This window comes from Zalophus californianus, chromosome 16, assembly GCF_009762305.2.
Source record: "Zalophus californianus isolate mZalCal1 chromosome 16, mZalCal1.pri.v2, whole genome shotgun sequence".
In the NCBI taxonomy this organism is placed as follows: Eukaryota; Metazoa; Chordata; class Mammalia; order Carnivora; family Otariidae; genus Zalophus; species Zalophus californianus.
In genome coordinates this window covers 30,840,030-30,866,774 of record NC_045610.1, presented here as the reverse complement: position 1 = coordinate 30,866,774, position 26,745 = coordinate 30,840,030, and the positions used below count along the sequence as shown (strand labels likewise).

Below are 26,745 nucleotides of genomic sequence, written 5' to 3'. Positions count from 1 at the left end.
TAGGGTGCAGTAAGTAGGGTTTGTCTACCCACCACCAGGCTGAAGACTAAAATAGCAATTTATATCTCTGGCAGCCCAATCTAAAAATAGTCAAGCCATTACAGAGCAACAGAGATAGACTTTCACATTTTCTCCTAAAAGCAAAGAAACTGGGTGGCCATGTTTGTGACAGCTTCGTCCCTGCCCACCTGGAATCACTGAGAGTAAAAATAAACTCTTAAGTTGTAGAGAAAAATATCCCACCTACGTGACTGAAGGTAGTCTCTTACAGCCTGAGCCAGATTTGCACAATAAGGCAAGGGAAGAGCAAGACTGAGAGGAACCCATCACCGTCTGGGGCTCAGGGAAAACCACGGCACAATGTGTTCTGCTGAGAAATTTACAATGCAATCAAGCCTCCAACATAGCCTCCTGAAGAAATCATTCCTAAAACCTAAATGGAAAAGCAGAAGTAAAATGCAAATTTACTTCCACACGATGAACCTATTCTATTCTCTTCTCCCAAAAAGAATGAGAAAGGTTCTCAAGTGTTACAGAAAACGGCAGTCATTTATGGAAGCCGCCTCTACCTAAGAAGTAACCCTAACGGTAATCTGATGCTAGAAGAGCATATCCAGCAGGTTTTACAGGGTTTGAGGGAAGGTAATTTAGTCCTGGATATGGGAAACACACTTTAATAAAGCTAGTATTTAATTTTTTTGAGGGGGGAAAGGCAGAGGAAGAGAGAATCTTAAGCAGGCTCCATGCACATCGCTGAGCCAGAAGCTGGCTCAATCTCATGACAGCCAAAATCAAGACTCTAATGCTTAACCAACTGAGCCACCAGGCCCCCCTAATAAAACTATTATTTACTCGGGTTTGTTCACTCATTTCCTCGCTTTCTCTTTCAACACCCTCTTGCTTCCCTCTTACCCAGCATTCTTAAACCCCAACCTCCCATGACAAAATTTCAAAACGCTGGAGAGAAAGAACAGATAGCCCAAAGCACTGTGCCTTCTGAAAGTAAATCTATGACCCACCAGCGTATCTCTGAGGCCCAAGGTCAAATCCTAGAAGTTGTCCTTGATTCCTATGTCTTCCTCATTCTCTAAATACAAGTGTTGTCAATACTACTTCCAAATATATTCCAGATCAGCCTAGTTCTCTACAGTCCCACAGACCCTACCTTACACATCAAGACATTGACATCTCTGGCCTCTACAAATACAAATCTCAATCAGTCTCCCTGATTGTCCCCATATAGACTCTTTTCTTCATTCAGCAGCCACAATAGTCTATGAAAACCAGATCACAGCACACACCCCAACTCTGGCTTAAAACCTGCCTTTGGCTTCCCAAAGTAGCCCACAAGCTGGGCCCCACTGCTTCTGCAGCCTCAGGGAGCCACCTTCCTCTCACTCTCCACCCTCCAGCTACAACACCTCCTTTCTGCTCAAGCCACCAAGGTCTCATCTGGCTCCGGGCATTTGTGTTTGCTGTTTACTTCTGCCTAGAACATTCTTCTCCAGAGGTTCAACTCTCCTCACCTGTCAAGCTCAGCTCAAATATCACCTCCTCAGAGGTTTTCCTGACCATCCTACCTAAAATATCATTTCAGCCCTCCCCACCCTACCAGAGCCCTTATCAGAATTAGTAAAAATTGTTTTTTTCCGACATGTGTTTTTTTTAATTTCATCTTTCCCTACTGTAATGTGAATTCCAAGAAGGCCTTCTTGTCCACCATCTCATTTCCAATCCAAAGCACAATACCCAGCTTATTGCTGGAACTTAGTAAGTAAGTGTTGAATGAATGAATGAATGAATAGATAGAAATTCTGCCCGTTGCTTAACTATTTTATCTTAACTGAGAGATATCCGGTTGTCAATTAGTTCCACTTGGGATCCAACAGGTTCTGTATGTAACAAAGAGAAACAGGCAATCTTAGGGCCAAAAGAACCCTGAGTCTCATAAAAGAAAACTCTTAAAGGCTAAGACCATGGTTATTCCAAGGGCTCTTTTTTTTTTTTTTTTAAGATTTTATTTATTTATTTGACACAGAGAGAGAGCGAGCGAGAGAGGGAACTCAAGCAGGGGGAGTGGGAGAGGGTGAAGCAGGCTTCCCGCTGAGCAGGGAGCCCGATGCGGGGCTCGATCCCGCAAGGACCCTGGGATCATGACCTGAGCAGAAGGCAGACACTTAACGCCTGAGCCACCCAGGCGCCCCCCAAGGGCTCTTCCAACAGCACTTGATGGGGCAACATAAGCCAACCCCTATACACAGTACCTTATTATTAGCCAATTTATGAGTGAGCATAGTGTTCAGGAAGTGTCCATTGCCAGAGGTGGTGATACTGGTGGACGGTATTTAACTTAATTATTAAATAAGAGGGAAGGCATATATATAAGACTACCCCATGCCTGTAATTCAATGCTCTAAGAACATGTTAAAAAAAAAAGGCAACAGGCAGTCCTGGAAGACTTCCTAACGCTTGTGAATAAGGTACTTTATCACATAGTCAGTGTGAAGCTAACCAGTGGTCACAGGGCTGGAGCTGAAGCAAGGAGCATCCTTTTCCTTGGATTTTTGGTGGCAAGGCTGGAGAAATGAGAATGCACCGACACCATACAGTAGAAGCTCTGTGGGTCCCCGGCCTCAGCGCTGTACACGATACTGTGTAAGCAGGGAGAGAGGTGAACTGGCAGCGTGGGTGGTGGAGAGGAACAGGAAATTGAATTGAAACGGGTCTACCCTTCCCTAGCCATGTGACTGTGGCACGTTCCCTTTTATTCTCTAACCCTATTTGCTCGTCTATTAAATGGGTATAAATATTTGTCTTCCAGGGTTAGAGCTGAGAATGAGATTGGTAATACACAAATACCCAGCCACTGCCTGGCACAAATAAGCACTCAATAAATGTTAGCAATTATTCTAATCAGTCGGGGATGCTGTGATAGGGAGAAAATGACTCTGGGAGAGGAGGGTGTGGGGGGAGACTCAGATGTGGAAAAGATAAAGCACGAGAAAAATATGCTCTGTGTCCCAGTGGCATTTTTCACATCCTAAACTTTTTGAGAAGCCATGAATGCATAGAGCTCTCCACTTAGGACAGTGGGCTAAATTTCTTCACAGCCTTCCTCTGCAGAAATGGCAGAACTCTGGAAGTTTATCCAAAGCCTCAATGACCACAATTCCATTATAGAACAAACCAGCAAGGTGTTCATTTCTTGTAATTTAGACATAGCTACAAACTATGGCCTAATGAAATGTTTTTACTGCAATCAAACGCTCTTCAAGGGGGTCTTGATAAATCTATCAGGAGAAGTAACACATGCATTCAAAGACAGTACGTCCCTCCCTCCAGTTTCTCTGTAATGTACCTACCTATAACTTTTCTGAATGCTCAAAAGATAAATAAGGAATATGCCTTGAAGAGATGATGAATAGTACTCCCAACATTTTATGTTGTACAATACACAAAAAGGACTTTTTTTGTTGAGTTAATTTGTATTTGCAAGCTTTATGTCCAAGTTCAAATTTACCCTGAGAAATAGCTTTCCAATTCTGTATGTAATAGAAAAACAAGAAATTATGTGATCATTCAATCTTCAAAGAAAATCAGGGGTAGGTGGAGATGCCATCAAGAAAATAAATGTTAAATATCCATTGACACTGTGTACTCACTGAGAAAATTACAAAGTCTGTGCCACACCAAAAGAAATGCCTCTATTTTTCACCTTTAAATGAATGAAGTAGAGCACAAAATCATATTACTACACTGATGATAAGGACTGGGTAGGTTAGCATCCAGCAAAGGTAGTTCAGTCAGCTGAGATGGTAGGATCTGAAATGTTTTGTTTTTTTTTTTTCCATTTCTCTTAACATTGTTTTAATGTTTGTGCAAAAAAAAAAAAAGGCCTTTTTTTTCCTTTCTAGAGAATTCAAAGGATAGGAAAGAAATACAAATTCAATCAAATAAGGAAGGGTAATTTCACAGAATATTGCCACTGTTCTCTGAAAACAGGAAGCGCACAGATGTTCAAAGAAGTAAAACCAAATCAAACAAACCACATGCACAGGGCTTTACCAGTCATACTTGAATGTATGTTACTTTCTCCCTTAAAGCCCCTCCAACCTTCATTCCTGACTTCATGTTCTAAAGCCAGACATCATGGTTCCTTTTTGCCTTCAGAAGCACTGATATGACGTTCCCACCAAGGGAATAGCGCCAGGCATTCAACACCCTGAGTGATAAGCAATATTCATAAGTTAATCCAAGTCTTCAAACTCATCACCCTTCTAATGGCACGGCCCACCCCAACTCTTCCTATGCATTGTTGGCTCCTTTACCCTTTGGGACTGGGGGAGGAATGAGAGAAGCACAACGGGGGAGCGGGCATCCTAAGGCTTAGGGGGTTGGAAAGGGAAAAAAAAGTGCAGTTCGAAATTCTGAAATAAAAGGCAATGTCTAAAAACTCAACAATAACCTCCTTGGAAGATCTGCATGCATTCCTTTTCTTCTTTCAAATTCCCCATCACTGCACACCAAGCTTGCCTGCTAGTGAAGGTCTGGGAATGGGGCCATGGCTGACAGATTCAGACAAAGGATCGAGAGTTAAACAGGGGAGATGAACTTTCACCCACTTAAAAGAAGAAGAATTGGGGGGGGAAAAAAAAGCCCAGAGCTTCCTCTCAGAACCATGGGCCAGCCTCCATCCATTGCTAAATGTCAGAGACCTGAGACGGGATTAAGGCCACCGTGCCTCCCTAGGCTGGCGTTCCCACCAGCTCTCCAGTCAATGAGCTGCCGGCCAACCTTCCGGTGGCACCTCCTGGGTTCCTCCTCCTCATTTCCTAACACAGGCGCCTCAACAGCAGCTCTCACCACCCGAATGCTAACTTGTCCCTTCGCAGTGCCCAATACAGCACCGCCCTTGGACGCTAAACCAGCAAGCTCAGAGAACTAGCAAGGCCACACCTGGCCAGGCAAGGCTAAACCAGAGGAGCATGCCTCAGTTTCCCTGTTGCTAGGGCCGATCACACACAAAGCACTAAAACGCCCAGCACCCCGTTTTACGACAAATCTTGCTGCAGGGCGCAGAAGCTGCTCGGCCCCTCTTCCGCGCGCCCCGGGAGCCCCCAAGCTGGGGATAACGGGTGGAGGCCAAAGCCAGGGTTGGAGTAACCGGGGTCGGCGTCTGGGGCTGAGGTTCCGGTCCTCAGAGCCAGGCACTAGCCCTGTTGGGATGGGGGTCGGTAGGATGAAGTCGGGTGAGCAATGGGATCCCCTGGAAGCAGGGCAGGCTCGGGGTTCGGGGTCTGGGAACCCGGGTCACACACGAGATCCCGGTCCTCGGAGGAGGGGGATCGCCCAGGGACCGCAGGGCGGGGAATCCCCCGGGAGCTGGTCCTGGGCCAAGGCGCGGGATCCGCGGGGGGGGGATGGAACCAGGTGAGGAGCTGGGACCCACGCCGGACGGCGGGATCTGGGACCCGCTGCCGGCTCGGGCGGTGGGGCAGGGGCGCCATCCCTCTCTCACCGCTGGAATCGATTCTTGAACCGCATTGATCCTCCGCTCCTCCTCGAGGGCCGGGAGCTCCGTCTCGTCCGCGCCGGCCGCAGGGCGCGCGGCCCTCATCGGCTTGGGCTGCTCCGGAGGCCGCCCGCTTGCCTGGCGGACCGCTCGGCGAGGCAAGATTGAGTGGGCCAGGCCGGGGATCGGGACAGGGCCGGGGCCAGACCCGGCGGCTGGGGGCGGGAGGGAGGCCGCTTAAACGGCCCCGGCGCCTCCCGCCTCCCGCCTCCCGGCTCCTCCGCCCACGGGCGCCCGCGCCCCGCCCCCGGGCCCGGCTCCACCCCTCCCAGCTCCGCCCGCCTGCGTGCGCCCACGGCCGCCAGCTCGTCACGAGATGGGCGGCCAATCAGCACCCCGAGCGGCGCGGCGGCAACGCTGCCATTCATGCCGCAGAGCCCGGGAGAAGAGGCGGAGCCTCGTGTTCGATGGGGCGGGGCTATGAGAGAGGAGGAGGGCTGGGAAGGCGGAGCACTTCTAGAAGGGGTGGAGTTGGACGGTGGAAACCGAAGAGGCAGAGGCCAGAGGAGGAGAAATTGCAGGAGGAGATAGGCCAAGAATCTTAAGAACAATTGCGAAGAACTCCTGTCTGCGTTCTAGTCCTGGCTGTGTGGCATTCCTTCATTCTTCACCATTCATTTCTTCATAGCTCCGTTCATTTATTCCTTCACCATTTTGAGGGCCAGCTCCGCCTAGGCTATTGTGCGAGGCCCCAGGGCAGTTTTAAAAACCTTTCCTTGTCTGCCACGTGAGAAGGTTGGTATCACTAAGAAACTCTGAGATTCAGTGACAACCACAAATGGGGGTAGCCTCCACAGGAATCTGTTTATTGCTGTCCCCTCCAATTTTTTTTTATTTTTTTTTTTTTAAGATTTCGTTTATTTGACAGAGACACAGCGAGAGAGGGGACACAAACAGGGGGCGTGGGAGAGGGAGGAGCAGGCTTCCCGCTGAGCGGGGAGCTCAATGCGGGGCTCGATCCCAGGACCCGGGGATCATGACCTGAGTCGAAGGCAGACGCTTAACGACTGAGCCACCCAGGCACCCCCCCTTTTTTTTCTTTCTTTCTTTCTTTCTTTTTTTTATCTAGGCAGCTACAAATAAACCAAACACTAGCGGTGAATCGGGTCCTGTTCCTAAACTTAAACCCCGAGGACTGGGCGCCTGGGTGGCTCAGTTGGTTAAGCGACTGCCTTCGGCTCAGGTCATGATCCTGGAGTCCCGGGATCGAGTCCCACATCGGACTCCCCGCTCAGCGGGGAGTCTGCTTCTCCCTCTGACCCTGCTCTCTCTCTCTCTCTCAAGTAAATAAATAAAATCTTAAAAAAAAAAAAAAAAAAAAACCCGAGGGCTTGCTGGAAGAGACATTCAAAGGAAAGTGAATGATGGATGGCTTCTTGATCCTTTCTCTTATCACTCCTGGAATTTAGGTGTGCTCCCCTCCAGGTAGCCAGTCCACACCCATCCTCCCCCATCCCAAACTGGTGATTCTCAAGGGGCTGTTAGACCGGCTTGTTAGGAGTGTTCACTCTGCATGCAGTGGAGCACTGAAAAGCTGGAAATTCTTTCACCCAGAATTCTAATTCCTTTTCCTTGAACATCTCCCATCTGGGAGGTGCTTTCCATGGTTATTTCATTAATTTCCCCAGAAACTCCAGGAGACAGGCATTATCTTACTCATTTCACAGATAAGGAAGCTGAGAAGTTTAAAAACTTGCCAAAGGCAAATCTAGGATTTGTACTCAGCTTTGTCTAACATTAAAACCTCCAATCATTTTGGTACAACACACTGCCTCTCCCTAGGAGTTCAAAAATATTTTATTTATTTACTTTTCGAGAGACAGAGAGAAAGAGAGAGAAGTGGGGGGTGGGGAGCAGAGGGCCAGAAGGAGAAGCCGACTACCCGCTGAGCCGGATGTGGGGCTGGATCACAGCACCCTGGGATCATGACCTGAGCCAAAAGCAGGCGTTTAACCGACTGGTACCCTCTCCCTAGGATTTTTAAGTAGTAAGCCTCTTTAAAACAAAACCAAAACTTTTTTTCTACACCAAGTGAGAAATATGAGCATGGATTGAAAGTTTACTAATCTGTTCTGTCTGGCCCCTGGGCAAATAAACGGGTGACAGTGGGAAAGGTTACAAAGGAAATAACTAATAAAAATAGATTAAAAATAATATGAAATAATATAAGAAGGTTTAAAAAAACAACAAATCAATGGATGCTAGGTCACCTTCTGTCAATGACTTAGGAATATACAAAGAAAAGAGGCTCTCAGAATGTGGTGGGGCTAATTAGGGAAAATGGTGCAGAAGAGAAGGAAGTCTGGGGATGGATTTTGAAAGAGATGATGGGCATGACTTGGCACAGCCTTTTATAAGGGGAGAATGGCTTGAACAAAGATGTGAAGTGGTTAGTATGGGCAAAATTTGTGGGAGGACACCTGGATTTAGAAACACCAATGTGAATGGTATTTACCCAAGGGAAAAAAATGAGCGAGATAAAAATCAGATTAAATCGATAGAATAAAATCCTTGACCTACAGTGTCTCTTCCATAGAAATGCAGGAATATTAACTGAAAGTGGCTTATTTTCAACAATATGATCACAAATTTAAATCAGCCTCATTGTTGGTAAAACTCCTCCCCGAAAGTAAAAGCAATCCTCAGAAGATAAAAATAAAATACAAGACAGGGCGCCTGGGTGGCTTAGTCGGTTAACCCATCTACCGCTCAGTGGGGAGTCTGCTTTTCCCTCTCACTTTCCCTCTGTGTTCTCCTGCTCTCTCTCTCTAATAAATAAATAAATAAAATCCTAAAAAAAATAAACCACAAGAAACAGCTTTGAATTAATTATGTAAACACCTGCCACATTTTTTTTTAAAGGAAGATGTCCATTTGGATCTGGTTCTGAGGAAAAATCCCAAATATGTTTGCAAAAGAGGTATTGGATTCAACTTAGAGATTAGTGTTATGGGAGGGGAAGAAAATGGGAAGTTTTTCTGCATTAGCAGAATTACTGCATTAGAGAATTGTTGAGCTCAAAGACATAGTTGTTTCTGCAAAATGGTGGGCCCACATTTGCATGGGCACGGGCTGTGCCTAGAAGAAATAATTTGTGATGGACCGGGTGCCAGCTACAGAGGAATCTCTTGGGAGAACACCTGCTCTGCTTGCTGAGGGGCACCGAGTTTCTGGACAGGATGCTGACCATACTAGGAAGCACCTGGAACCCAGTCCTCTGGCTGCCACTGCCCAACCAGAAAGTAGCAACTCTGCTCAAGACAGGGATTTCAGCAGATAGATGCTCAGGAGGGTTGCTGAACTTCTGATTTCAAGTCTTATTTTGTGACTTGCTTCCAATCTGTCTCTTTACCAATATGACAAAGTAAAGCAATTACTAAAATGTCAATGGTCCCAGCCTTTTCCAAAGAGAGGAATGCTGTCTTTTCCTACTTAGTCTTTTGTCCACATTCCCTGATGCCATGACCTGAATATTTGTGGACCCCCTCCCCACTCCCAAATTGATCTTTTGAAATCCTAATGCTCCATGTGACAGTATTAGGAGATGGGGGCCTCTGGGAGGTGATTAGGTTAACCAACACCCTCATGAATGAGATTAATGGTCTCTTAAAAGAGGCCTGAGGGAGTTCACTGGCTCCATCTACCATGTGAGGACACAGGGGGAAGTTGGCAGTCTACAACTGGAAGAGAGCTCTCATCAGAACTCAAACATACCGGCAATTCTAATCTTGGACTTCCAGCCTCCAGACCTAGAGGCAAAAAAAGTTTTCTATTGTGTATAAGCTACCCAGTCTGTGATATTTGGTAGCAGCCCAAATTGACAAAAAACACCTGACCTTTGAGGAATACCTGTCCCTTTTATGCCCAGCTCCTGGACTTCCATGATGAAAACAATTGAAGAAAACAAAGGAAGAAAGAGAGACCCAGGAGAAAGAAAGGATTTAGGAAGACAAGCTATATTGATTTACACAATGAAGCTGAGTGAGGGAAAAATACTCCCTCATCTGCAGAATATTGGTAAAGGTATTTTATGAGGTGGGGAGGGGTTTAGCTAAGTGAGAGGGTTCAGAGAATTATGGGATATGAGAGAACAGGAAAGAGATTGTGAAAAGTTTTTCTAAAAGGTATGAGTTGGTTACTCTAATATTTTCCAACAAGTAAAGTTTAGGATCCCCCCTCCCTTTTCTTAAAATTATTTTCAGCTCCTCGGTTGTATTTATTTGAAAGTGATATCTTTCAGAGACTGGATCACATGGTAGGAGGGTGTACAATGGTTACACAGATTCAACTTTCTGAGTGCCTAATGTGGTCCTAGAATTATTGCAGGTACCGGCTTATTTTACCCTTAAGACCAACCTGTGAGGGAGATAATGTCATATCTATTTTATAAAGCAGCAAAAGCTTAGAGAGGCTTTGTGAGTTACTTAATTTTGTAAGTCTAAGTGAAAAAGTCACAATTTGAGCCCAGTTTTTCTGACCCCAGGAGGGTTCCTTTTCCCCCAAGCCTCATCACAGTATTCTATTTGTTCATGACAAATAGAAAGTGCTGATGAAGAATCATGACTTCTCTGATCCCAGGGTCCTGGGATCGAGTCCCACATCGGGCTCCCTGCTCCACGGGAAGCCTGCTTCTCCCTCTCCCACTCCCCCTGCTTGTGTTCCCTCTCTCGCTGTGTCTCTCTCTGTCAAATAAATAAATAAAATCTTAAAAAAAAAATCATGACTTCTCTTGCAGAGAGAAAAGCAGCGTATGCTGGTGTGAATACCCGTGAACATTTCTAAACTTGCACACACTGAAAGATGATGCTCTGAAACTTCACCTGCTATTGGATTGTGTCCAGGCCTAGTGTCATTAATTTATTTGTCAACTAAAAGCAACTGGGCCTCCTTGGACAAGCCCTTGCACCTGCTGTATAAATTTCTTCTACTTGGAAGGAACACAAACCTGAATGATTCTCTAAAAGCACAGACTGTTACTAAAGTTTTTGTGAATCCAGAAAAGGGAATTACATTGTGTATCACTCTTGTTTTTTAAGATTTTATTTATTTACTTGAGATAGAGAGAGTGAGAGAAAGAGCACAAGCTGGGGTGGGGGGCAGAGGGGGAGGGAGAAGCAGGATCCCCACCGAGCAGGGAACCTGACTCAGGGCTCGAACCCAGGACCCTGAGATCATGACTGAGCCACCCGGGTGCCCCCCATTGTGTATCACTCTTAAACATCTGTTTCTCCAATGCCCTACATCCTATGGGAGCTGCCATTTCTTTTTCTCCCAAACATCCCCATTTTCCCATCCAACATATTTTTGTCCACACCAGTGGGGAAGAACCTCCACCCCCAGAAGGTCTGTCTGTACATTTTCTCATGCAAAGAAATTAGGTCTTTCTTTCTTGGCTTCTGTCATTAGCAACCCCAACAGTCACTCCACAGAAGCAAAACAAAGGGTCTTCATGGAGATCTACCTTCTTTAAAAGATACGGAAAGGGAAGGACTTGAAAATAACGAGTAAGTTATTATGTTTATTTATCACGCATTTATTGAAAGTCTAATGAGGTGCCAGTACAAAGTTGTATGAGGTGCCCTAGCCTCAAAGAACCTCCAGGTAGTGGGAAAGAAAAATAATTGATCTTAAATCACTATTCACTGTGTTAAGTGCTGTGATGGAATATTGTTAATGATTCTTTAAGGACACAATAAAAATCTCTAATGATACTGAAGCTGGGTGCGGGGGGGGGAGGGTGGTTTAAGAGGAGATGACACTAGGACTTAGTACCCAGTGATTAGATGAGAGAGAGTAAGTAAGCTAAGCAATAAAGATGTTGATATTCAAAGGAGAGAGAGCACAGCAAATGCAAAAGCATTCCATGTTGGAAGACTTGCAATTCCACATGATACAAGTGAAAGGCATTTGTGGGGAAGTATAGACAGAGGTTGAGGTGTAAGAAGTGTTCAGATTATAAATAGAGTGCTGTTATGCTAAGCCAAGGAGATTTGCGGTTTATACTGTAAGCAGTAGAGACCCACTGAAAAACTTTAAACAAATGAGGTGAGGAGTGTTATATTTAGGAAGATCTCATGACAAAATTTGTTTGGAGGGGTATGGATGAGAATGATGGTTGTCTATATCTGTCCTTGCAATGACGATAAAAGTGTTCTATATCTGTGTTACCCAGTACCATAACCGCTAGCCACTTACGCTGTTGAGCCCTTGAAATGTAGCCAGTGCATCTGAGGAACTGCATTTTTACTCTCATTTCGTGGTCACTTATTTAAATTTAAGTAGCCACATATGGCTAGTGGCTACCATATTGGACAGTGCCACTAGATAGCCTTCTCCTCTCTCTCTCTTTCTTTTTAAGATTTTGTTATTTATTTTAGAAATTTTTTTATTGCAATAGAGTTGACACCATGTTGCCTTAGTTTCAGGTGTAAAACATAGGGATTCAGCTTCTCTATACGTTATGCTGCGCTCACCACAAGTCTAGCTGCTACGGTCTGATTATCTTTCTCCTCTCTTTATCTGTACTCATGGAAACCCCAATTTATAAGCTGGGCACATGGCTGCCCAGAGTAAAGACTGCATTTTCTACCTTGCCTCATAGCAAAGTGTGGGTCATATGACTAAGTTCCAGGCAATGGGATGTGAGCTGAAAGTATAATTTCTGGGTTACGCATTTAAAGGTACACGGTGCCATCCCCTTACCAATTTCCCGGTCTCCACAGGCTGGAGTGTGGACACGAAAGAGGCAGTTGGACTATGTGGCATAGCAGAGCAGTAAGCTAGGAGCCTGGGCCTCAATGGCGTTGGTCCAGAGCTGCCATGCCAGGCAGAATTTTAAGTGTGAGAGGGATGAATTTCCATCTCATTTATACTCTAGTTTTACACTTCTGTCATATATGAGTTATCCGAGCCGACACTGAGTAAAGCTGGAAGTAAAGTGACCGGTTAAAACAGGATTAGAATAACGCAGGCAGGAAGTATTGAAGGACAGAACTGAGGCCATGCCAACGGGGGTGGAGAGAAAGGAACACATCGAAGAAGGACCGAAGGGTTCTTTGTAAAGAGGAACTCTGAAGACTCAGAGAGGAATACAGTTTCATCCATGACTGCTTCTGTGAACATTACGTTAAACTCACAATTCAGTACCATTTAAAAATAGAACTCTAATGAGCAAAAGAGGAACAAAAATAGGACATATACTCTTCCCCAGACCCAGCTGAGATCTACTGCACTATAGATATAATTAAATCAGTATAGTACCCTGACCTATTCAGAAGCTGAGAAATCTTAGTTTGGGACTAAACAAAGGAGGGAAAGCTGAGAGCTAACATACGGTACAAGTTAAGCTCTAGAATAATTTAAATCTGTGTATTTTGTGCTTGTAGATCGCCGACTCCACGTCAACAAAAGACACTGATGACAAGTCTTAAGAGACAACTTCATGAAAAGGTAAAATTCATTTTAAACTACAGCAAAGGGGCGCCTGGGTGGCTCAGTCAGTTAAGCGTCTGCCTTCGGCTCAGGTCATGATCCCGGGGTCCTGGGATCGAGCCCCATGTCGAGCTCCCTGCTCCGCAGGGAGCCTGCTTCTCCTTCTACCCCTCCCTCCTGCTTGGGCTCTCTCTCTCTCAAATAAATAAATAAAATCTTTAAAAAAATACCGCAGCATATCTATTGTCTGCCAACAATTGCCTAAGACTTTAAGCAAGTTTCCTATTCCTTTTTCTACACTAAAACTTTGTAAATTGTAAAAAAAGAAATTCTGGTTGGCTGCGTTTTGATCACGAATGATCTTATGGTATTTTGAATAAGTAAATGAATGATTATTTGTTAAGCACACGTTCCTATGCCAGGTGCTTTTGAAGGTGAGAATTGCAGAGAACTTTGGCTGCGTACGGACTTCATCTCAAACCTCTGCACTAAGAGGATTGACCAACCCTCTAAAGGCTCCTAGCAGCCTAAAAGGCCTTATCCCTGGGGCTACCCAGTCCCCCTTTGAGTTCCTATCTGGAAAAATTCAGGGCTATCAAAATAATTGGCTGTTTGTTCTTGCCAACACCTGACAACAGGCCCCTGACCTCTCTTTCTTAGAGCATTTACTTAAAAAAAAATTTACGATTGTAAATCCCTCCTCTGTCCCTTTGAGATGTATAGGTATCTCCTACACTCAGGAGAGTCTTTCTCCCAGACCTGAAAGCCATTCCTTTGGAAATTTAATCATCAGGAAGGATAGGGCCTCTGTCTCCCAGTCTCTGTGGGAGGATAGAATCCTCGCTCCAGTAATTGCCAGCTTGCAGACACAGCTGGCTTAATCGCATTTACGCTAAGCAACCCTTGGTAATTTTTCACTTTCCCGACTCCACTGGAGCCCTCATGGCTCCTCCACCCTCACCGCCCCCCCACCCCCACATTCTGCCTTTAAATGCCCAGCCACCTTTGCAAAGATCTGAATGGATCTCAGCTCTTTCCCCTACTGTCATCAGTTAGTCATTAGCTACTGCATAAAATATGTTTTCACCACTTCAACTAATGTTGGGCTTTGTCTGTCCTTGACACAGGCAGGAGCCCACTGCATGTGTCTCTCTAACACGGGCTTTATCATCCTTATTTTAAAGATGAGGAAATTGACCCTCCTAGAGACGAAATAATTCACCCAGGATCACATTTGGTTGTTCATTAGTATTTGAGTCATAGGATTACATAATTATTGAGTGGCGGAGTTCGTCTTGTTCAGCCTTCTCATTTTACAGAGGATTCTGAGGACTGGAGAATTTAAATGTTACCCGTTGTAAGAGCCAGAACTGGGTAGGGTTGTCAGATCTAGGAAATAAGAATACAAGGTGTTCAGTTAAATTTGGATTTCAGTTAACAACAACTAATTTTGTGGTATGAGTCTATCCCATGCGATATTGGTTGCTTATTCATTATTTATCTGAAATTCAAATTCAGCTCAGCATTCTGTATTTTATCTGGCAACCCTATCTCAGGATTCCCCCCCCCCCCCGCCCCCGGGTCCTTCCCACTCCTCATAACTTCAGAAAACAAAAGCATCAACTATCTCATAATTTCTTTGTAGGAAATGTTGGTCATGTCTCCATGAATTGCAAGATAGGAAGACCATGGTTTAGTGAGTTTTGTGGTTTTGATGAGACACTAAGCCTTTCTGAAGTTGGGAAAACCCCACAAAGTAATATTTATGAGGGAGACATGGTTCATTTACAAACAAATTCACCAAAAAAAAAAAAAATTAAACTATATTTAAAACCCCTCTGTGTCTGGTAAACTTAACTCTATCAGGGAGTCTCACAGTTGCCTGGACTCTCAAGCTAACATTCATCTGGCCCATCTCTGTATTGCTATGCAAGTTTCTCCCCAAACAAATAGTTAAGCATCCCCTGAACAGGAATCACAATCCTTGTTGAGGGGCTGGGTAGGGGGCCATCTAGGCCCAAGCTGGCAGAGAAGATAAGGTTTGGCAAAGTAGAGAAACATGGAAAGACACAGAGCCGAGACTGTGGAGAGTCGGCCCAGGAGAGTGTCTCTGCAGATGAGTAAACAGAGCCATGGAAAAATAGATCTCTTACTGGTAGAGACTGGTGCTTCCAGAGCTGACTCATGAGTGATGTTAAAAAGGAGGCAGCCGACCCAAAATGGAGTCATTTATGCTAAACCCCACTGCAGCAAAACAAGACTTAATACCTAACCTAATTGCAGTTTTAACCCTAAAGGAATGTAACCTTTAACCAGTCAACGTGGAGTTACCTGGTCAGCGGGAGTGAGATAACCTGCTGATAGACCCTTTCCATTCCCCCTTAGGAAGGCCACCGTGCCTGAAACAATTCATCCTTTGCTGATAATTGCCTTGTGGGGGCCCCTTTCCAAATTTAAAAGCATTTCCTTTTCTCCAGCTTGGTGGAGCTCCTTTCTATTTGCTAGATGGGACGCTGGTTGAATCGTGACTAATAAAGCCAACTTGATCTTCAAATTTACTCAGTTGAATTTTGTTTTTTAACAGCGAGAAAAAAAAAGAATGTATTTTTCTGGTAATACCTGTGACTTTGTAAACAGAGACACGAGTGAGAGAAACGCCATGGTGATAACAGTACCTTTCTCTTTACTGCCTGATGCAGCACCACTGATAAAAGCCAGGGTTTACACACAAGCCCTGCCAGGCTTTAAAAAAAAATGCTCCCTGTTTGCACAGCCTTTTCACCTACTCTATCTTAGGTAAACGGCAACCACACTCTTGGCTGGAAGTAGGAGGCGGGACAAATGTTTTGTTATTGGCAGCCCCTTCCCCCACACCCATTTTTTTAAATAAAGGAAGCTGTTGAGATTCAAACACATCAAGGACCAGTTCAAGGTCACACCCTTATTGAGGTAGCAGAGCTAAAAAATTATTCGTTGTTAACTGAGATTCAAGTTTAACTGGGTGTCCTGTATTTTTATTGACCAAATCTGTCTCTGAGTAAGGAATTCTTCCCTGAGCAAGAGGGTCTGCAGAGTTGCAGCTGAGCTAGGTGGGGGACCATGCCATGAATGTGACCTCTGAGTCCACAGGCTGAACATTCAATAGGGTGACACAGACTTTGAACAAGCGCACAGGGTTCTGTTCATTGCACAGAGGCCCCACTTGATTCAGCTCACGCAAAGGTCAATTTAACATAAGCAGTTGGGTTTGTGTAATGCTAAGGCAGGAAACACAATATTGCCAAGCTCCTGGGAATTTTACAGCTGACAGGAAATGAGGTCTTTCTGTGGCTGCGTGATCTTTCATTTAGGTTTGCTGGTCCTCCTGTCCTTACTGTGTTTTCCTCCTTAGATTGACTTCCTCAGCTTACTCCTTATCTTGTCTGGGACCATCAAAGGGATGCCCCAACTCTGTGTCTTCAGGACATTTCATCCTGCCCTGCCCTGCCCTAGAGAAACAAACATTTTGGCACAGAGATTAAGGGCACAGACTCTTGAGACAGATTGCTGGAGTTTGACTCCTGATTCACCACTTAACTTATCTGGTTCCAGTTTCCTCATCTCGAAAATAGGGGCCTCAACCTTATAGGATATTGTGAGAAGTAAGATAATGTCCTTAAATACCCAGCGTAGAGATGGCGTATAGTACATGCTCAATAAATACAGCTATGTTGTTATTATAGCAACTCTGGTGTTTATAGCTCCTGGCTAAGTATTTCCAAGTCCCAGTTCGAAATTCTCAGTGGAAAGAGCAATTAGCTGAGCTCGATTTGCCTCCTGACACCATAGGTAAATAGGCTTTCTATGAATTGGCTGCCTTGATCCAATCAGCACAGGCTGGAGGATGGACTATGGTAGAACAGACACAATTGACTCTCCAACCATTTCATCAGAGGCTGTGAGGTGGGGGGTAGTTCTTTTGGAAGTGAGGATGGGTGTGGCCAGCACCTGAAAAAACACTTAGTACTAAGTGGATGCAAGAATTTATTCTCAGACATTAAGTATCTAAATTTAATAAGTGCTCCCAGCCCCTGAGTTATAACCATCTCCTTTTTCTTGCTCCACTTGGACTACTTAGGAATTCTTCCCAGTCTCCATTCTGTTTATATGCTCTCCTACATCCCAGAGATTCACATAGCCTGCCCACTTTCATCAAATGCCTACAGTATATAAGGTAACATGGCCTATACCGCGCATATTGCAAAGGTGGTAATGGTGGGGTTGGGTCGGAGAGTGGGATATAAAGATGAATAAGGAGCAATTTCTGTCTTTTCAGACACTTAAAATCTGGTGGGCTTCCGCAAATCTAAGCCAATATGGTAACGGAGCCATAAAGCATTAAGACACCACAGAGAGGGATAGATACATTCTGTCTGTGGAGGTTTTAAAGGAAGTTTTCATGGAGAAAGTATTTAGCCTGGATGATGAAGGATGGGAAGATACCAGCAAAGGTAAATAAAAAGTTGAGTAAATATTTTTTAAGCTTTTATTCATTTATTTGACAGAGAGAGAAAGAACGAGCACAAGCAGGGGGAGATGCAGGCAGAGGGAGAAGGAGAAGCAGGCTCCTCGATGAGCAGGGAGCCCAATGCGGGGCTCAACCCCAAGACCCTGGGACCATGACCTGAGCCAAAGGCAGACGCTTAACCGACTCAGCCATCCAGGTGCCCCTGGGTTGAGTAAATATTATGAGTAAGTTTTCAGAGACGGGAAGATATAGAACCAATGGGGACCACAGTTAGTGGTCTGGTTTGGTTCAAGTGTAAGTTGCTGACTTAATGAGAAGAATGTGTTATATGTGTAGAAATGTCGGTATCAAATCATGAATGACTTTGATGCCGAGCTAAAAAGTTGGTTCTTCACCTTATAGACAGGTAGAACCTCTAAAAGAGAGGTAATAAAATACCTGCTGTCCATTTTTTATTTTGTTTTATGTTCTTCTTTTGTTGGCTGCATGTGTTGTTAAAGTGTGTCCATGTAAGTGGATCTTTGTCCCAGCTCCTAGAAGGCAGGAATTCTGTAATACCTAACATAGCCTGAGTACTAACCTTTGTACTTGCCAAGTGCTAATCTAAGTACCCGACATGTATTATATCCTTATAATAACCCTCTGAGCTAGACATCATTGTCCCCATTTTACTTATGATGAGGCTGGCACTGAGCAGAAAACAATTTATCTAAGGTCGCCACCTGGAACACGGGAAAGCTGATACCTGACTGCCTCCCGCTAGCAACAACAATTCTGGGCTTAAAGGAAATTAATGTATTTCAAGCTACATACAAGGTGATATTTTTGATAATCATGAAGATACGAGATGGAGGAAGCCTATTTATTTATATGTGGCCTTTCTCTGCATCCGAGAGATCAAAATGCAACCTTGACCCAGACTTGGGATATGGGGGGAAGATCCCTGCCTCGAAGACCAGAGAGCAATTTCCCAAAGGACTTCAGTCCCTGAATAATTTATGCAGTGACTCATTCTCCCTCTCATATGGAACTTTCACTTTCCAAACCAGAAGAACAAATGGAAGCCTGGGTGTTTTCTTAGAATCATCGAGTTTTTAGAGCTGGAAGGACTTTTAACTGTTGCTCCGTTCAACATCCCCTCCCTGAATTCAATTCTTGGCTCTGCCAGCTACGTTACCATCTGTCGCAAGCAGTTCGCAGCCCCCCACCCCCTTTTTTTCCCACCACCCGACGCTTGAGGGATAATGCTCACATGCGAGATACATTACCTCTGCCAGTGAGGTAACACCGTTTGTGGGTTGTGTGCAATTCCTGGCACGCCAACTTTGGGCCACACCTTTTCTTCCCATTCCAGGGGAATCGATAATGCAAATAATTAAGACAGATGTTATTACACAGACAGATGTGATTATATCCCACAGTGTATTTTTAAAGTCATTCATTGGCAAAGGTTGGCAGTTTAACAGCTAATACCAAAATTACTTATAACACCCTGCTCGGTTGTTCTTGAGCAATAGGTTTTGTGGACCAAAGTGCTGATTTTGCCAGTGGTTGAAATCACCCAGTGACTAGCAGTTCACCATTTCTGATGGGAACCAATGACAACTTTGGACAGTTTTACTGTCAGCAAATTCTTCCTTTCATTCAATGGAAAAATGTCTCTAACCGCAACTGGCCTATTACAGTGCTGAGAAGTCTATTTGTCCCCTGCTCTGCATTCTCTCCTAATGTTCTCTTTTTTCTTTTTTAAGATTTTATTTATTTATTTGTCAGAGAGAGAGCACAAGCAGGGGCAGTAGCAGAAACAGAGGGAGAGGGAGAAGCAGGCTTCCTATGGAGCAGGGAGCCCGATGAAGGACTCCATCCCAGAACCCTGGGATCATGACCTGAGCCAAAGGCAGACGTTTAACTGACTGAACCACCGAGGCATCCCTCTCTCCCAATGTTCTTAGAAACTATTCTAAGATTTCATAGTATTCAGGTCCTTCTCACCATTCCACACACTCAGCAGATGACATTCCCTGGGACACTCTAAGTGCTCAGAAAGTATTTGCTGGGTGATTATCTCTCCCTCTATAGAACAGTTGGCACGAATGCCCTAATTTTTAGACTCTACCCTCACAAAATCTTGTGTTTTCCTTCTTGCCCCAATCTGAGAGAAAGGGGCTTGTTCTTTCTATAAGGCTTATCCATCCATTTGGACTCTAAATTGAATCCTTTTTAGCTAATTCAGGGACTTGTTTGCTTTACACATAATAGTGTCATTCCTCTTGGGTAGAAATATTTTCTTTCCTCAAGGGATAACTTCACTCTGAACAAATGTGCCTTTTCAGAAATTTGAGTAGTGAATTTAATGTTTATCAAAGAAACTGCTGAGCAGTTCATTCACCTGCTATGCACTATTCTTAATTTTAGCTGTATATCAAAATTACCTGAGGAGCTTTCAAAGATCCTGATGCTCAAACCATAGCCCACATCAATGAAATCAGAATTTGGGGGGTGGGAGTGAGGATAGGAAGTTCTCTAGGTGATTCCAGGGTACATCCAAGGTTGGGAACTATTGGTCTATATTCAATCCTTGCAACTCAGAGTATGGTTCTAGACCACCACCATCACTGTTATGTGGGAGCTGGTTAAAAAGGTAAGGCTCCATCCATCCATTGAATCAGACTCTGCATTTTAGCAAAATAACCCTGGTGATTCCTACGCACATTCAAATTTAAGAAGTGGTGATCTAGACCAGATGCTAGAGCAGGAATCAGCCAGCTAAAATCTGTATGTCAAATCCGGCTCACTTGCTTGCTTTTGTAAATACAGTTTTATTAAACAAACCACCCCCATTTATTTACATATTGTCTATGACTACTTTTGTGCTACAATGGCAGAATCAAGCAGTTGTAACAGAGACCTTAGAGCTGACAAAGCCTAAAATATTTACTATCTGGCCCTTTACAGACAAAGTTTGACAACCCCTGCTATAGAGGATACAGTGTGAAGTTCAGCTGAGAAAGCACCTCTGGGCGTTTGTCAGAGCACAAGTGGAGGGGATGAGAAGATATATCTGCCTTTACACTGGTGATGTCCCTTATGAGGACAGTTCTTCTAGCACGCAGGCCTTTTATATCCACTTTCCAGAGCTCTCCTGCCAGAACGAGCCTGTTGTTTCTAATAAAATTAATTCTGGATATGTTCTCCAGAGAAACAGATGGGCTGGCACAAGTCCGCCCTCGGAATCATGCTCAGGCACAAGCAGACATTTTATGTCATTTAAATGGTGTTGCAGAATCATTTGACTAATGCAATATTTCAAAGTCTCTACTGGAAAAACAGGACCGCATGAATCAGAAAGATGAGCCCTCGGGTCTGACCGTCAGGATGATCTCCTTCACTCAACGTTCCCTCAAAGATAAGAAGGTTTCTTCCTCTTGCTCCCCCTCTCTCTGTATAAGCTTGATTATATCTTTTGATAAATGTGTCCTTCATATTAATTAACTGCTGGCCTCCAGTTAGAAAGTCAGAACTTACTTGGTTTGTCCAGTAAAGGGGTGCATGGAGCTGACCTGCTCTAGGTGACATACTTTTGCAAGATCGCCCGTATAGGCTGGGTTCCAATCTTTCCCCTGTAATTATGGAACAGAGAGAAGCTAACCAGTTCAGGGTGATACTCATCTGTGCCCTTGCCATACTGGGCACTGTCTAGCATTGCTGCTCAAACTCAAACGTGTTAGAGATCACCTGACCTTCTAGTTAAATTACAGATTCTGACTGAGGAATTCTGACCCTGGGCCTGAGATTCAACATTTTTGTTTTTGTTTTTAGCAGGATTCAAGGTGAAGTTGATGATCCTAGGACCAACTCACCTTGAATAGCGAGAGTCTAGGGCAAGGGTTGGCAAAGCATGGCCTCTGGCCATATCCAGCCTGCTGTTTCTGTAAGTAAATTTTTATTGGAATTCAGCCATGGTCATTTGTCTCACATATTGTTTGTGGCTGCGTTCATGCTACAATGGCAGAGTTGAGTAGTTACGACATAATCTATATGGCCTGCTAAGCCTAAAATATTTACTATCTGCCTCTGGCTTCCTGAGGGAGCCTGTCAGAGTCATTTATGGGAAGGACATTTTCTTGGCACGAGATGCATTTCTTTTAAGGAACTTATTTAGATGCATGAATCTGGGTCCTGCTGAGGCCCTCTGTGCCATGCACGCCTCTCTTTCCTGCCATCGAAGTCCTGATGGAAGGTGGGCTGTTGGAATCACAGTGGTGCTGACTGGGTCCCCAGGAAGGGGACTCTGAGGTGGAAATTTGTGTGCAGAAGTTTTATTAGGGAGGGCTCTTGGATTAACACCTGTAGAAGGGAGAAGAGTGAAGGGGAAAAGAGGGGAGAGAGGAGGAAATGGAAGTAAGAATGGGGGACAAGGAGAAGATAAACTGCAGTGTAGTCCTAAGGGAGGCCTTAGCCAACCCAATGCGGGAAACTCTGAAGCTGACACAGCCCTTCAGACTGGTCCCCAAAATTGGGCGAGAGAGTCAGACCTTTGGAACCCCCACCCAGCTTGCCTGAGGATGGGACATGTCCTTGGACAGATGGTTCTCTTCAGCCAAGATAATTCCTGAAGGGGCCTGAGAGCTGAGGGCTGTCTTCTGGCAGCATTCCCAGCAACTGGGGAAAGCAAGTCTTTCCTTTTTTCCAGAAGGAGATCTGGAAAGTACCCCACAACCTGTATTCCACAGGGTGTCATTAGGGCTCCCATCAGGTGCCAAGCAATACGTTTGCTTATTTCATCCTCAGGACCATTGTAAGGTTGGAATTATTCGCTTATTTTGAAAGATGGCCAAACAGAGACTCAGAGAAGTCAAGTAAATTTCCCAGGGCCCCACAGCAAGGAAATGATAGATAGTGATTCCCATTTAGATTTGCTGACACAAAAGGTCACGGTTTTCCATTAAATCAGCATTTCCCAATTTGTACTCCTCAGAACAGATGTTAATAGGTGTTACATACAGGAGATTTAAAAAAAGACTATACGGTCAAATAGCTTTCGGAAATCTTGCATTATTAAACAGAAATAGGTTTCCTTACATGCCAATGCACAGTGTGAACCTCCGAGAGAGTTATTAATAGGCGTTTCCCCCCAACGTCAATTGAAAATGGAATTGTTTTGTAGCAGAATGTACTTGGGATCCCATTTTGGGACACAACGCTCATTACTCTAACCGGCTGCCTTTTGAAGTCTCTTTCCATGGGAGGATAGGAGAATTTGCCCTGAAAACATGTTCCTGGGACAGTTGCCCGCACACTCCTCCACCTTCCCCCTTTCCAAGAAGGGAACTTTCATAGAGCTTTCCTGCAGAAGGAATGGAATGTAGAGTTTACACTTTGTTGCCTTTGGTCCTGATTTAGAAATACTGGCGCGGATGTTCTGGCCAAAGGGAGGGGTTCAGCCTCTGAGCAAGGATGGCACTATCAAAGGGGAACAAGGTCTTTCCATGTTCCCACCCATGCTTGGCAATGAGCAAGGTCCTTTTCCCACGGCTATGAGGCACGCTGGTGAAGGCCCTCCTTCCACCCTGGAGGCCTTCTTGGGTTTAGTGCTACATCTTGAAGTTAATGGATACACTATATATTTTAATAAGTAAGGACAGACAACTGACAACCTTAAATTGAAATCCCTTCCAAAGAAAGTTTGAAATGCCTCCATTTAAAAGTGTTTTTGAGGGGCACTTGGGGGGTTCAGTCAGTTAGGCATCTGCCTTCAGCTCAGGTCATGATCCTGGGGTCCTGGGATCAAGCCCCGCATCGGGCTCCCTGCTCAGCAAGGAGCCTGTTTCTCCCCTGCCTGCCACTCCCCCTGCTTTTGCTCTCTCTCTCTGTCAAATAAATACACAAAATCTTAAAAAAAAAAAAAAAAAGAGTTTTTCAAAGTGTTTGTGTGAAATAAAGGTGAAAAGTCAATCACAATGCAAAGTTACTTTTGCTAAAAACCTTTTCCTAAGTAAGAAAATGTTGAGGGACTGCTCTGTCAGGGAGCTGGGGTGGGACTGGTGGCAAGAAGATGGATGGAGGGTGGGCGGGGGGGTGTGGGAGTTAGTCTTCTGCTTTGATGTCCTTCTCACGGCCCAGTTCTGGCAAGGTCAGATGCCTTGCAGTTTGCCTTGAGGTTTCCAACTGCAATATAGGGTCATCAGAGACCTGCGTGAAACTTACAGAAATCAAACCCAGGGCCCATTTTCAACAATTCAGTTACAAGATTAAAATCCTGTCCCCTGTAATCACTTGGAAGAGTTGGGCTTGGCCATTCTTTCTGACTTGAAGATGGATAGGCTACTTGGCTGATAGAGTTTTGGAGACTGAACAGATTGTAGCAGAATTCCTGTACATCCACCTACCAATCTGACTATTCCTAACTTGTAGGTAATTGAAGGTTTACATTACGTAGGACACTTCGGTGGCATATGAAGTTGAGGAGGTAGAGAAGATTGAGACTTGAACTTAGCATGCCAGACCATTTCTAACTGGAGGGACAGACTTGCAATTTAAAATGCTTCCTGTCCCCCACCCATCCCACGCCCCATTGCTTGAAACTTGAATCTCCTGCCTCAGCTCACAAGGGGGCGGGGGGATCAGATAAATGGACTGGTGGGATGAAAAGGAGGTCAGGGAATGGCCACAGGGGACACTTTTAAAATAGAACCATAAAACTTTAGAAGGGAAGTAATGTACCCCGCTGTAAGAAACTTTCTTTAAAAAACATTTCCCTAGGGGCGCCTGGGTGGCTCAGTTGGTTAAGCGACTGCCTTCGGCTCAGGTCATGATCCTGGAGTCACAGAATCGAGTCCCGCATCGGGCTCCCTGCTCAGCAGGGAGTCTGCTTCTCCCTCTGACCCTCTTCCCTCTCGTGCTCTCTCTATCTCATTCTCTCTCTCAAATAAATAAATAAAATCTTAAAAAAAAAAAAAAGATTGTTTAAAAAATAAATAAATAAATAAAATTTCCCTAATTGAACAAAATAAAACCAGCTGTGACACTGATTATTCTAAGCTCTGGTGACAGCAAGGCTCAGTTGGAAAGGATCTCATGCTTTCTGTGGCCAAACTCTTCATTTCACGAGAGGGGCCCGGGAACACACAGCCATTCGAGGCCACAGTGAGACAAATGGCCACAACCTTGGCTTGGCTGCTTCTGTTTCCTGCTTTCAAAACCGAACGAGTTAACCCCTAAATTAAAAACTGAACAAAATTCTGGCAGGATTGAGGTCATGTTATTACACAACTTCCTAGAAGATGGAGCTTGAAACAGTATCAGTAGCTGCACTAATGAATATTTAAGGGATTAAAAAAAAAAAGAAGACATGAGTTTCCCAGGTCAGGAAAGCACTCAATAATCTGGAATTCCATGTGAGGGTTTTCATTCCAAGTTTGCCTCTTGTCTTTTTTTTTTTTTTTTGGCATTTATTGTAAGTGAAATAATTCACTTCAGCCCTGTTGGGCAACGGCCTTGAAACAGCCCCATGTTCTTTCCTTGTGAGATTTGTACCATATAAATGAATATTTTCCTCATCACCAAAGTGAGAAGAATATTAGTACCTGTCTCATAGAGTTGTTAGGAAGATTAAATGAGCTGTTACTATAAAGTCTTAGAACACTGCTGGACACATAGCACACACTCAATAAACACTAACTTTCCCCCTAATTTTGATGTTTATTTTTTAAAATAAATTTTAATTTGAAATGTTCAAATATATGGAAAACTTGAGAAAATAGTACAATGATCACCCAAATACTGAATATCCAGATCTAACAGCTGTTAACACTTTGTCATATTTGTTTTGCTTACACATAGGCATGTGTGTGCCCGTGTGTATATTTTTTTGTAAAACCTTTTGAAAATAAGTGTTGACATCATGATCCTCCAGCCCTACATACCTCAGCATGCATGCCATAAAAAGAAGGATCACACATAAGAAAATAGGCAATAATTCTCTAATACCTAACTTCCAGTCCATAATCAGATATTTTTAATTGCCCATTTTATAGCTTTTTTTTTAAAGATTTTTTTTTATTTATTCATGAGAGACAGAGAGAGAGAAAGAGAGAGAGAGAGAGGCAGAGGGAGAAGCAGGCTCCCAAGGAGCAGGGAGCCCGATGCGGGACTCAATCCCAGGACCCCGGGATCATGACCTGAGCTGAAGGCAGATGCTTAACGATCTGAGCCACCCAGGCACCCTAGCTTTTTTTTTTTTTAACCAGAGTCCATTGAAGGCTCACACATGTATTTTGGTTTTATTTCTCTTTAGTCTCTTATAATCTAGAGCCACAGTCCCCTCCCTTTCTTACTTTCTATGACACTAATGTTTTAAAGTAAGGCCAATTGTCTTGAAGAATGTCTTATGATCTGTCATTATCTAATTGTTTGTGGTGTTATTTTAACGTATTCCTCTGCCTTGTATATTTCCCATAAATTGGAAACTAAGTCTAAAGGCCTCATTAGATTCGGGATACATATTTTAGGCAAAAATACAATGCATCATAGGTTATGTTGGGTATTCCATATTGTATCATTTCAGTAGGTACGCCATGTCAGGCTGTCAACATTAGCTATTACTATTATCAGGAAAGGATACAGTACTTAAAACTTCTCCAGTGGTCCTTTGATAAACATGCCCAGGACATGTTCCAAAAAGGAGAATTAATCTCTGTTTGTTATGGTGGTGGTGGTAGAGGGGGTAAAACCACCACCAAAGAATTTAGATCACTGATTTCCATTAGAGACTTTGGATTACTGAGTATCTAGGCTGGTCCTATAGAGTGTCTCCTGGCAGGTTTGGGGTTGAAATTTCAATTCAATTAATTAAAAACATTTCAAAATCTTGCTCTTGGCCAGATATTGTGTCAGCTACCTGGGATGGGAGACAAACATGAGCTTAAGAGCTACAGTCTAGTGACTTCTCAAAATGCTCGGACACTGGCTAAAGGGAATCACCATATTTACTCTCCTTAAGACCATTATTTGTAGGCTTTCTGAGCCATATTTGTTTTTCTTTTCATTCTTTAATTATTCTCCAAGTTCAAACAGAGGTAGAACCAGGGGCTAACACAACAGAGGAGGCCATCCACAGCAGAGACCTAATGAGGATGTAGTTAGGTAATATTCAAAGGGTGATGTGTTAACATTCTTTCCATTCACTCTGTCATCCAAAAAAACAAACTCAGCTCAGGAAATTAGCTTGGAGTAG

At 44.1% G+C, this 26,745-nt stretch overlaps 1 protein-coding gene across 5 annotated transcripts in view; it reads right to left on the bottom strand.

Annotated features, from left to right (window-relative positions):
- MMD (monocyte to macrophage differentiation associated) overlaps window positions 1-5,804 on the bottom strand; it is a 73,764-nt gene extending 67,960 nt beyond the window's left edge. For all 5 annotated transcript variants that reach the window (XM_027624949.2, XM_027624948.1, XM_027624947.1 and 2 more), the window contains exon 1: window positions 5,519-5,804. In XM_027624949.2, the coding sequence (XP_027480750.1) occupies window positions 5,519-5,544 (26 nt within the window). In that variant the 5' untranslated portion in view covers window positions 5,545-5,804. The remainder of the gene's footprint in view (window positions 1-5,518) is intronic.
- Window positions 5,805-26,745: the final 20,941 nt, after the last annotated feature.